Source organism: Microcaecilia unicolor, chromosome 3 (assembly GCF_901765095.1).
Source record: "Microcaecilia unicolor chromosome 3, aMicUni1.1, whole genome shotgun sequence".
Lineage (NCBI taxonomy): Eukaryota > Metazoa > Chordata > Amphibia > Gymnophiona > Siphonopidae > Microcaecilia > Microcaecilia unicolor.
In genome coordinates, this window is record NC_044033.1 from 168,662,527 (window position 1) to 168,675,946 (window position 13,420).

Consider the following 13,420-nt stretch of genomic DNA (forward strand, 5'->3'; position numbering starts at 1 on the left):
GAGGCGGGGCCGATGATGGGGAGGCGGGGCTGATGACGGGGAGGCGGGCCCGATGACGTGGGAGGCAGGGCCGGTGACGGCGGGGCCGGGGCCGGTGACGCGGGGGTGGGGGTGTCAGGGGCGGGGTTTGTGTTTGGGCGGGTTTTGGGCTGGTTTCTGGCCTGGATTGGGCTGGAAAAAAAATTTCTACCTGGCAACCCTGTAGGGAAGTCGTCCCATCCCCTTTATCATTTTTGTCGCCCTTCTCTGCGTCTTTTCTAATTCCACTATATCTTTTTTGAGATGATGTAACCAGAATTAAACACAATATGCGAGGTGCAGTCTTTGGATTTTGCTTACACTCAGCTTTTTCAGTAGTAGCTTAAGATGAGTTACATTCAGGTATCCTGTGCATTTCCCTGTCCCTGAAGGGCTCACCGTCTAATTTTGTACCTGAGACAACAGAAAGTTGTGACTTGTCCAATATCACAAAGAGCAGCAGTAGGATTTGAACCAGGCATCCTAGATGTGAAGCCCAGTGCTCTAACCGTATTAATTTTATGCAAATACTAGCATGTCTGTGTGGCTTGAAACTGCTCTTACTTCCCTATACAGAGCAGTTGTTTTGGGCGCCAGTTACCAAAAGTTTGCCAAGGGTGAGCACTCTTTCGCAGAGTGTGTTGCTGTGGGCGTGCTTAATACATAGTGAGAGAGAGAGTGTGTGTGTGTAGCTGGGCCGGCCCTTCCCGTTGAGAAGTTTCAGGCAGCTCTTCCCACCTCGGGCTTTGGCTGGGAACAGCTGAAAGTGTAACCTGAGCCGGCGGGGCTGCGTTTGTGCGCGCGGAGCTTCAGTCCGAGAGGGCCCGGATGATGATGGCACGGGCGAGGCGGGGGTAGCCTGAGCTCGGATCCCTCCCGGATTCGGGGAGCGCCATGGAGCCCGTTACCAAGTGGAGCCCGGCCCAGGTGCTCGAGTGGATGAAGGGTAGGTTGGGGAGGGGGAGCCCTCCTTGCATTTTTTTTTGTTTGTTTTCGGAACTTTCTACTGGGAGTGAAACTGGTGGGACACTCGTATCACGTTTGCGAGCCCGGAGGCGCTTTTGCTGTAAAAACTTTGTGATCTCTTGGAGGAGGAGGAGGAGGAGGAGGAGGAGGGGGGTGGGGGGTTGCGTTCTAATCGGAAAAAATGCCGCGTGCAGGTGTTGGGGGGGGGGGGGGGGGGGAGTTGCGTTCTAATCGGAGAAAACGCCGTGCAGGTGTTAAGAGGGGGGAGGGGGGACGCACCGTTCTCTTGTGCTTGTCACTGGCCTGTGGAGCTCGCGCCGGGGAAAGTTTCTTTCTCTCTCTCTCCTTCGGCTCCTGCTGGGAGGGAAGGCGAGTCTGAAAACACTGGCTGCTTGGATTGGAATGAATGATCCTGTTTCGGGTTGTTTTTGTTTTTTTTTTAGAAACTTTCAGAGGCAGAAACTGCTGACCAAACACAACTTCTGTCCGGGTTCACATCGTGATGCATTTGTAATAAAATGAGTGATTCAGTGCGTGCAGCTGCAGCCACTTCTTGATGTTAGTTTTCTGCTGCCTGGATTGTATATAGCTCCCAGGGAGGGTGGGAGGCTTGGAACAATATTATCTTTAACGTAAGCAAAGTAATCTGATTTCCAGGGCCAGGTGGATTAAAGCATTTTCCCATGTTGTCTGCTCGGTGGGGGTTTAGCACAATTGGGTAAACAGATGCACACGGGGAAGAGAGTGAGTTGTCCCAGCAGAGTCTATATTTCAGGATCCCCATATTTCTCAGAGAAATGTGTATGCACTGCCTTCACTGCATGCAAATCTCTCTCATGAATGTTCATTGTGGGTATCCTGAAAGCCTGACTGGCTGGGGTGCTTCCAGGATCTAGTTTGAGAACCACTGAGTCTTTAGTATAATACAGGATATTTAGTCTTCTGGTTTGCTAGAGTTAATAACAGTAAAAGAACTGAAATATTAATTACCTATTAAAAATCCTTTGCAGGGTAAGAACAGCATGTAGTTGGACTTCTAAAGTGACACATTAACTTTGTGTCTGTGCTTCGGTAAGGGTTGTGTATGTGTACCACACGTGAGGTTAGCTGGTGAGAATAAACACCCCAAAATGACTTTGCTGAGCATAAAGTTTAGTTATTTTCATGGGAACGTAGCTCTCATGGTGATCCAAAAGCATGACTGTGTAGTGTGTGTGTGTATTTTATTTACTCAGGGTGCACAAAAGTTTTTGTATTGACATTTTATGAGACCGTTTATTATCCCATCAGAGCTCTTCAGTTGTGAGATTTGATTTGTAAGAAAATAGCCCCTCATCGTATCCCCAGTATTTAGGAAGAAAATGTACATTTCTAGCACACCATGAGAACTGTGGGCTGGGGGGGGAGGTCCTGCTTGAAGTCTTTTGAATAAAGTTTATCACAGGTCAGATGGGCACATGTCAGAGGCAGGCCTCAAGTTTATGAAAGCCTTTAATGATTCAGTTGAGATGATTTTCCCTTTTGACAGAGAAACATTTTTGTCCTGTTGACCTGAAGTACCCTGATGGCTAGTATTCTGGTGTGTTTGAATTGCATATTTGTGGCCAGGATTTGGCAGCCCTAGAAAAGAGAGGCACATACTTGAGCTTATGTGAACAATGACATCTAACAACATGGACAATTCTGTTTTGTACAGAGATAAGGTGCTCAGAAAAACAAAGATCCTGGAGCCCATTAGAAAAAACTTTACAAAGGCACCCTGATTTGGGGGAAGGGAGAGGACTAGGGGGAAGATGTGTGTGTGTGTGTGTTGAAAAACGTCAGACTGGTTTATGTTACAGTTTGCTTTCTAAAACAAATAGTTTTTGTTACTTAATGGGGTAGGAGGAATTTGGCTTTTGCATGAATTTTGTGCTCAGCACAGAATGGTAAAAGCCTACAAAAAGAGTTATTACTCTTAAAAATAAAGGGAATGGGATTTGATAGTATTGTCTTTCTGTGGTTACAATCAAAACAGTTTACATACTTATTTTATATCTGGGGCAATGGAGGGTTACGTGACTTACCCAGAGTCACAAGGAGCTGACCTGGGAATCAAACTTAGTTCCACTGGTTCTCAAGCACCATTAGGCTGCTCCTCCACCCCAGTAAATGAATGAAAAACAACCCTCCTCCCAGGTCTTCCATAGTAATTTTGTGGTGTTATTAATCTATGATATGTTGATAAAATGAAAAGGCATGGGAGTAACCAGTGTGGCGTAGCAGCCACAGCCCTTGCCATCTTACTGGGTGGGCTAGATGGGCCATTGTGGTCTTTATCTGTTGTCATTTACCATGTTACATGGAGATGTGATCTTTTCAGTTGCCCTTTGCTGTGTTTGGCTTTCCACAGAATAATGGAATGCAGCTCCAATTTTTCTTTGACATTAGATATGGTTGTTTTGAAACGGAGAGGTTCAGAGTGTTGCAAATAAATTCCAGACATTACTATTCACTGTAAGACATTTTGCAGAGTGATTTTTTTTTTGGGGGGGGAGGGAGGAGGGGTGTCTGGGTCTCCTTGGAGCCGGTCTCTGGAAATTTGCTGTGAATGACTGTGACCCCAGGATCTTGTCTTGGAATCGCACACTTCATGCACTCGTTTTGCCTTCCAGGTTTTGAACCCGAAAAGACTACATATGAGTTACCTACGAGACAGTAGCAGAGCATTAGTCAGATTGGCATGCACTGGGTTTCCCAGTGAGTTGTCTGTTCAGTTTTGATCCAGAGCATGTCTGCGGGGGGGGGGGGGGGGGGTGGTGACAGTTATTTATAGTTTACAAAGAAATATTTTCCCAGACTGGAGTCTGACGGAATAGCTGAAACAAGAGTGAATGAAGGGTGTGTACCATGCTTTGGACTAAAGTTATACAGTTCAGATGAAAAACAATATCTTTTTGTTTCTGGCATATAAATAGCTCTTTTTAATAACTTTCATGCATTTGGCCAGAAAAATGTGCTGAGACACTGGCCCCAGCTGCGATAGAATTGAAACAATCCATGTGGCAGCACTAGTGAAAGCTGAGGGGCAGACCAGCTCTTTGGCGGCCAAACTCCCAGCTCCTGCTTGGTTGCCAAACCCGTTTGACCAATTTGTGCCCACTACAGATACTGAGTAACTCTTTCAAGATGAGCGGACCTTGGTCTGTTTTGTTCTTTTCACTTTTTTTTTTGCCTACATGTGTGTTTTTTTGTTGTTGTTTTTTTTTTAATTTGCATTTTGTGACCCTTTTCTGGAGAGGCATAGTGAATGGGAGTCTTAAAGTGAAAGTGTACACATTCAATTCTGTTTGATCAGCCATTTCACTCAAAGCAAACAAACAATTTTATCCTGGGAACCAGTGCCAGGAGCAAGACTTTCTGGCTGCCTTACACAAACACTGAAAATGCAAAGTATGGTAAGTTACCCACTCACATTGTGCATTTACACCTTATCAGGACAATTCTACAATGTATGACCTCGCAGTCATCCGCTAATTATGTGCGTATTTCGTTAGAGTAGTGCCTGTATCTCAAAAAAAATGTAGCAGAATTAGAAAAGTTTAAAAGAAGAGCACCAAAATGATAAAAGGGAATGGAACTCCTCCCATATGAGGAAAGGCAAAAGAGGTTAGGGCTCTTCAGCTTGGAAAAGAGACGGCTGATGTCTATAAAATCCTCAGTGGTGTAGAACAGGGAGAAGTTAATTGATTTTTCACTCTTCAAAAAGTACAAAGACCAGGGGACACTCAATGAAATTACATGGAAATACTTTTAAAACAAATAGAAGGAAATATTTTTTTCGCTCAGTAAATAGTTTAACTTCTGGAACTTGTTGCCGGAAGATGTGGTAACAGCAGTTAGTGTATCTGGGTTTAAAAAGAGGTTTGAACAAGTTCCTGGAGGAAAAGTCTATAGTTTGCTAATGAGATGGACATGAGGGAAGCCACTGCTTGCCCTGGGATTGGTAACATGGAATGTTGCTACTATTTGGGTTTCTACCAGGGACGTGACCTGGATTGGCCACTGTTGGAAACAGGATACTAGGCTAGATGGACCATTGGTCTGACCCAGTATGACTATTCTTATGTACTTTTGGAAACAGCAAGTAAGGATTAGGGGGCATGCAATGAAGTTACTAAGTAGTACATTTATTTGTTTAAAATAGTTATAGCCCAAATGATTCCAATGTACTCGGCGATTCACAGATACACATTTTAAAACAAATTGCAGAAAATATTTCTTCACTCACTGTGCAATTAAGCTCTGGAATTCATTGCCAGGGAATGTAGTAAAAGCCCTTAGCATAGCAGGGTTTGGAAAAGTTCTTGGAAGAAAAGTCCGTAAACCATTATTAAGGTGGACTTAGGGTAAAATACACTGTTTAATTCTGGGATAAGCATCATAGAATCTATTTTCTCTTTCGGGATACTAGGCTGGCTGGACATTCGGTCTGTTCCAGTACTGTAATGGTTATGTACTTGTGCCAATAGCAGTATTTACATATATGGAGTGCCTTACATGTGGAAATGCCATTCTCCGAGGACAAGCAGGCCATATTCTCACATGTGGGTGATATCATCCATGTTGCCCAGTGCGGAGCTTAAACAATATCTTTAAGAACACAAGCAGCATCCCCACCACACATACGCAAGTGCCTTCCCGCCCGCCGTGAGAACATGGGATCATCAGTCTCTTCTTATCCGCAATGAGGAGAGAACCCGATTGTCCTGCACATTATTTTTTCAATTTTGTGCCTTCCCTTCAGGTTTTTTACCCTGTTTTTTTTTCTTTTCTTAGGAAAAGTTCCTTTCCCCTTCCTATACAGTTTGATTTTTTCCCTACTTTTAAGTTTCCTTTATGTTTGGCATGCTCTGAAAGCCCTCTTAGGCCTGAGCTCTGGTCGGGTGTATGTCCTTCAATTTTTTTCTGTTGCTTGCCCCATTTTTAATCACCATTTGATTTGGCCATGGCTGTTTTCCCTTCCATGTCATTGAAGGTTCCCAGTGGCTTTAAGTGCTTTAGCCAGTTCAATAGATGGCAAAGACACTCATTTTGGTGTTATCAGTGTTTGGGGCCTGAACATACCCCTTCAAGCTGTGTTCTTTGCCTCCTGTATGAAGAAAAGAACCCAGCTGCCCAGAGAGGCTCAGAGAGAGAGAATTTTTGGAGCCCGTTCCAAAACCTCAGTGTTGGTATCGACGACGTTCTGCATGACTGAGAGACCTGCTAGGCATTGGGAGTGGTCCTGCATCGAGTGGGTCTCCACCTGCCTTGATGCCGACTGCTCTGCAGGGTCCTTGGGACTGGTTAGCATTGGACCCGACCTGAGGCGATGTGGGGATTCAATGTCATCCTTGTCGGCACAGAGGAGCATAGATGACTGGCGTTGAGTGAAGGACAGGAAGCATTGGCATCAATCCCTCCGATGCACGGTGCTGGGAGTTGCGGGGCACCGAGGGATTCGGTCCCAGAGAAGCGTTGGTGCCGGGAAGACCGCTCCCCCTCTATACAGGAGTTGCCAATGTGCTGGTCTCCACACAGCCAGGACAAGGCACCCATCTCGATCCCCACAGTTCAGCAGTCTGTCTCTGAACTGATGCCCTGGCCTTCCCTGATGGCAACTCTCGATGAGCGCATCTGGGCCATGCTCTCTAAGCTTTGGGTGAGGTTTTTACAACTGTGTGAATCGACGTCTGTGGTGCTTGCACCAGCCATGCATTTTGCTGCAGCCCCGCAAGACCATCAGCCTGCGGTGAGGTCTCCAACACTGGTGTTGACAGCCACCCATGTTGGCACTCCCTCGATGGTGGAGGAACGTTCACTGGGTCAAGGATGGAACAGACACCTGAACACCCTTTTCGAGGACTTGGCTCCTCTGTTTTGAGAGAGGCTTGGTATCGGCCCTCCCACGAGGAGTTTTTTGCCATGGAAGTCTGATGAGAATCCATGGTACTTAATGTATGGTATCCAATCTGAGCCCTTCCCTCCAGAGGAAAGGAGGAAGTCTCCGCCTGAGTGCCTTTCCTTCTCAGCTTTTGTATGGGAAATGGCAGCTGCTATTCCCATTCATTTGGAGACACAGGACGAGCCCAGGGTCTTCCAATCTCCTCCTAGAGAGGCTGTGATTGTCCCCTTTCACCAGATCCTGAAAAATGTCCTTGTCTTGCCCAAGAAGATAGACACCATATACTGGATCTAGAGTTTCACAGGGTTTGACAAACCTCATCATCACTTGGTGGTGGAATCTGCGCTCAAAAGAGCCAGGAGTTCTAGGGACTATGCTTCGGCACCCCCTGGCAGATAAGCTAGAACCCTGGATTCTTTTGGGCGGAAGATGTATCAGGCCTCTAGGCTCATCTCCCTTATACAATCTTATCAGCTCTCCACAAGCCTATATGTGCGGAACTTGGTGCACAGTAAGTTTGATTTGGTGGATTCTTTCCCACAGGAGCAGGCCGAATCTCTTCACCTGTTGGTCAAGCAGCAGAAGGCGTGTTGTAAGTTCATGGCCATGGGTGCCTATGATACCTTTAATGTGGTGTACAGGATCACTGCACAGAGTATAGTGACGTGCAGACTCTCATGGCTTTTTGTCTCTGACTTGGAGCCAGCGGTCCTGCAGAGGTTGGCAGATGCCATGTGCTAGCGAGATAACCTTTTTGGAGACAAGGTGGAGGAGATTGCTGACCTCATCAAGAAACACACTGACACCATTGACACTCTCTTCTGATAGATATACTACTACTTAACATTTCTAGAGCGCTACTAGGGTTACGCAGCGCTGTACAAATTAACAAAGAAGGACGGTCCCTGTTCAAAGGAGCTTACAATCTAAAGTCTTCTGCGCCTTCCTCCTCATCTTGAAGGTTTTTGGGCAAATGAAAGAGGGGTCCCTACTACTGTCAGAGATGTAGGTGCGCTCCTTATCGCCAGCCTCAGAAGACTCAGTCCCAGCGCGCTCATCCTCATCAGTAGCATGTGCCAGCCAGCTCCCCAGTCAAAGCCAGGGACAAACTTTTGAGTGGCTCCAGCGAAGTATAACTGCAGTATAGCTAACCATCCAAGATGACCTACCAGTTGGAGGAGGCTACTTTTTTTTTTCAAGAATGGTGGCCCTTTGTAACCTTCGACCGGTGGGTTCTTCAAATAGTCTGTCATGGTTACACCCTGCATTGGCATCAGTTGCCACCAAATTGCCTACCAAGAGCATCTCGCTTCAGCTCTCAGCACAAGCAGGTACTTCCACAGGAAATCTCTGCCCATCTAAAGGCTCATGTGGTTGAGCCCATTCCACCAGGGGAAGAAGGGCAGGGATTCTATTCCAAGTATTTCCTTGTGCCCAAGAAAATAGGGGGGGGGGGGGTGCATCCCATCCTAGATCTTAAGGGCCCTGAACAAATTCCTGGTCAGAGAAGTTCAGTATGGTTTCCCTGTGCACCCTTCTCCCCATGATTCAGGAAAATGATTGGCTTTGCTCTCTGGACTTAAAGGATTCTTTACATTCACATCCCGATACTTCCAGGTCACAGGAAGTATCTTCGGTTTTGGCTGGGGACACATCACTTTCAGTATTGCATGTTGCCTTTTGGCCTAGTTTCTGCTCCCAGGGTTTTCATCAAGTTCCTAGCCGTAATTGCAGCATTGCTACGCAGACTAGGACTCCCATGTGTTCCCTTATCTGGACAACTGGCCAGTGAAGAACATGCCTGAGAACGGTCCTCAGGAGACAATGCGGAGAACTATTAGGGTGTTGGAGCTACTACGGTTTGTTTTAAACTACCCCGTCCCATCTCCATCCCATTCCATTCAGCAATTGGAGTTATCCTCCGAAGAACCATGGAGATTGGAGTGTTTTCCAACCCTCATCACACAGAACAAGGGATCTCTTCCTCATCCCAACCTCCAGTCTCTGGCCCTCACAGTCTGCATGTTGAGAGCTTAGAATTTGCTTCCATGCATCTTGCTGAGGGTGTCTCCCAGGTCTTGCTGGCTTCCAGGAAGGATTCCACAAAGAGGTGTTGCTCTTTCAAGTGGAGGAGGTTTGCTGTCTGGTGTAAGAGCAAGGCCCTAGATCCCCCTTTCTTTCTGTACACAGACTCTGCACACCTTTTACACCTTTCTGAGTCTGGCCTCAATACTAATTCTATAAGGGTTCACCTTAGTGCGAGTAGTGCTTACCATCGCTGTATAGAGGATAGGCCCCTCTCTGGACAGCCTCTAGTTGTTTGCTTCATGAGAGGTTTGCATTTAACAAAGCCCCCAGTCAACCTCTGTCTATATCATGGTACCTCAGCATCGTCCTCACCCAGCTGATGAAAGCTCCTGGATTCCTGTCATCTGAAGTACTTGACCTGGAAGGGCTTGTTTTTGGTGGCTGATACTTCAGCTCGCAGGATCAGTGAGCTTCAGGCCCTAATAGCGAATCTACCTTACACTAAATTTCATCATTACGGAGTAGTTCTCTGCACGTACCCTAAGTTCCTGCGTAACAACCAGTCGATTGTTCTTCCAACATTGTTTCTCAAACCTCGTGCCCATCCTTGTGAAAGTGCATTGCACACCTTGGACTGCCAGCAAGCATTGGATTTTTACTTGGAGTGGACTAGGCCCTACAGACAGTCCACCAAGCTTTTTGTTTCATTTAATCCCAACAGTATGGGGGTTGCCATTAGGAAATGCATAATCTCCAATTGGCTGGCAGATTGCATTTCATTCACTTATGCCCAGGCTGTGTTGATTCTTGAGGGTCATGTCAAGGCTCACAATGTCCGAGCGTGGTGGCAATAGCTCACTTGAGGTTAACTCCATTGAAGAAATTTGCAAGACTGCAACGTGGTCTTCAGTCCACACATTCACATCACAGTACTTCCTTGAGCAGGCTACCTGACACAGTAGTCGGTTTGGACAGACAGTTCTGCAGAATTTGTTTGAGGTCTAGAATCCAACTTCACCCCTGTAGGTTGCACTTACACAGTTGTATATAGTTTCAGGTTAATTATTATTTTACCCTCGCTGTTGCGAGGTCCAGTTGACCAGTTGTTTTCGGTGAGACTGGTAGATGGGGATTCCCACATGTGATAATATGGCCTGCTTGTCCTTGCACAAAGTGAAGATACTTACCTATAGCAGGTATTCTCTGAGGACAGCAAGCCATTCATTCATACATACCCTCTCACCTCCCCTTGGAGTTGTCTCATTTTTTGGGTATGCTATATAGGCATATTTTCAAAGCACTTAGCCTTCCAAAGTTCCATAGGTTTCTATGGAACTTTGGAAGGCTAAGTGCTTTGAAAATATGCCTCTATAGTATTGTACTGATGGTCCTGCACTCTCATGGAGGGCAGGTGGGGAGACACTCGCAAATGAGTGTTGAGGATGCTGCACATATTCTTAAATCTATACTAGCTTGTATAAGCTCTGCACCAGGTGACATGGATGACACCATCCACATGTGAGAATGAATGGCCTGCTGTCCTCGGAGAACACCTGCTACATGTAAGTATCTTCGTTTTTGAAGATACTTCGTTCTGCACGTGGTGATGCTGAGTATATGTAGATGTGCAGGGTACATAGGGTGAGTAAAGGGAGTGGCTTGAGTACATAGTTAGGGTGAGTAAAAGGAGTGGCTTGAGAGTGCCTACAGTATAGATGTGGATTTCCCATTTTACAAGGCATGAATAGGTGCCTGCTGGAAGGGGCAGCAATCAATGCCAAGGTCTGCTTCAGCAGCTTTCATCTCTCCCTCCCCATAGAAGATATCGGATCCCCTACCTGACCCTTCCAGGCAACAATGACCCTCCTCTCTCCCAGCAAGGGCTCTTTGGCAGACCTCTCCACCTCCCCCATCTTCAGTCTCGGCTCCACTGGGCATCCCTGTTAAATGGGAACAGGAGTAAACCACAGTTCATTGGCTCTTTTGGCCATGGGTGCAGAAATGGTGCCAGAGACCCCTAGTGGTAATCTTTCTGTACTGACCCTTAGTAGTAGTACTACAAAATTAATGCTAGGGGTCACCAGCACCATTTTTGCACATCAGAACAGGGATGATGGGGGATTGCTCCTGCTCCCACTAGGCACCAAGGGCCCTGTTTACTAAAATGAGCTAGTGTTTTTAGTGCATGCTAAACGCTAGAGTCACTAATATGTTCCTATGGGCGACTTAGTATTTAGCGTGTCCTAATTAGCGCACACTAAAAACGCTAATGCGCCCTTACAATGCTTAGTAAACAAGGCCCCAAGTATGTCCAGTAAGACTGGGTTGTCTTTATAAACTGAGCTCAAAATAGGCACCTACTTGATCTTCTAATCTAGCCGACCCCTTTATAAAATTACCTTCTCACTTGTGTGGTATGTGTGTGTGTACATAATTTTCTCATTAAAAAAATCTCAGAAGTACTGGTGTTTGCTTTTTATGTCTGGAATGCTTTTTTGCAGATAGACCTGTCAAGGTTTGATAAATTGTAGGAGTGGGCAATGCTTAAAAATTTAAATCAAAATTAATCGTAGTATTAATTTTAATAACACGATTAATCACACGCCTGAGCTGGATGGTTTGTACTAGTAAATTTCCACTGTGCAAACTGTGTGGGAATTCTTTAAACCTGCTGAATATAATGAAAGGTTGCATACACACACTTCCCATAGCACATTGTACCCCTTCCCTCCATACAGGTACCTCCTCTCCTGCTGCATTTTCCCCCTGTACATACACCCAAGTGTCTCCCATTCTGATGCTAAACCTATTACCCCAGACATACAGACACCCATTTCTCTCCTCTCCTGCTACTGCTGAAGGCCCTCCACTCCCCCAGCACACAGGTCTGGCATCTTTTCCTATCCGCCCCCCCCCCCCCCCCCCCCCCCCGTTTATCTGAACGTTCTGGCTCTTCATAGGGTCTCTGGCAGCAATTCCCACATTCTACTTGCAAAAGTAATAGGTGTTTTTTTTTCCTTCTTTTTAAACTCCAATGGATTTTTTAAATTGTGCTTTTTTTTTTTGTAAACCGCTTTAAAACTTATAGTAAAAAATGGTATATCAAATGAAAAATCAAGTGACGCCGATGCCTTCCCTCTGCTGCGTTATGCCAAGGTGAAATAGGATAGGCAGGGGAGAGAAAGCAATGCTGGACAGAGGAGAGGGGAGTTAAAAATTTTGGTCAGGATTAAAAAATGTAATCCTAGTTAAAGTTAAAAAAAGATTTAATCAAATTAACAGTGCACTAAATGCCTGCCCCTAGTAATTATTTTTTCTTTTGTTTAGCAGCAGTGTTTGGGTCTCATTGCAAAAAACATTACTGCAGGCTTATACTGGTTTTAGTGGCTGAGCAATGCAGAAATACAGTAGTTTCAGTTCGGTTGTTAAATTGTGTGGAAACCATTTCCGCATTCTGCATAAAAATATGCATGGTAATGGTGTTCATTAACAATTTTGCAGCCTTGTAATTTAAAAAAATAAATAAATACAAGTTTCTGACATATGTTGTGCATGGAAAACTTTTTACCAGGTCCGCGCAGTGTCGGTTGGTTGACTGAGAGGAGTTGGTGTCTAGCAGCACCCTTTTTTCACTCAACCTAACCACCTTGCTTCCAGCAGTGGCCCCCCTCTTGACCAGGCTCCCCCTCTTCCCCAATTTAAAAAAAGAAGAAGAAAAAAAAAGTTGTCCTGGTAATCTAGTGACCACCTTTCTCTCCACTTTCAACAAAATCCCTGGTAGTCTGGTAAGACACCCCTCCTACAACCCCTTTCCTAGGCCTCCCTCTGACCATGTATCTTAAATGAGGCAGGAGTGAAGCCCATTCACTCCTCCCTTCAGCGCCGTCATCTTCAAAATGGCAGCAACCTGCCCAGTGCACTATTTCCTGGGATGCACAAGGCAGGGGACAGTCTGCCTTACAAGGGAATTTTTTTTTATAAGTACTGTTATTTGCTTTTATGTCTGCAATACCTTTTGCAGGTAGACTTGTCAAGATTTGGTGAATATTTATATATATATATATTTTTTTTTTAATCTTTAGCATTTGTGTCGGTGTATTAAGAGTTTCTCCATCTGGAGGAAATCTTAAACTTCAGTCTATGTGTTTTGAGGGCGGTTCTTCGGTTGCCCAGCAGAGCGAGTAGGTATGAATGTTGCTGACGCAGCATAGTCGGAAACTTCCAGGGAAGGGAAGTCTTCCAGTGTTTATGTCCTTGGCACACAGAAGTAAGAGAGTCCTGCCTGTGACATCTTTTTGAAAGCCGACAATTGTGTTTGTTTCTTTTTTTTTTTTTCTTACAGATTATGATAACTCCAGAATGTGGTCTTTATTACATTTGATACAACTCCTTGATTCATGATGTTTGTGCCCATAGGCAGGACCGGACAATGGTACGGAGGGGAGTTTTCATCCCCAGATAGCAGAAGTGCATGCTCCTAAA

General features: G+C 45.5%; 1 protein-coding gene across 1 annotated transcript in view; it reads left to right on the forward strand.

The window, feature by feature from the left end:
- Positions 1-706: 706 nt before the first annotated feature.
- CNKSR3 (CNKSR family member 3) overlaps positions 707-13,420 on the forward strand; it is a 233,399-nt gene continuing 220,685 nt past the window's right edge. Inside the window, exon 1 of the mRNA XM_030196561.1 lies at positions 707-964. Within this exon, the coding sequence (XP_030052421.1) occupies positions 913-964 (52 nt within the window). The 5' untranslated portion in view covers positions 707-912. The remainder of the gene's footprint in view (positions 965-13,420) is intronic.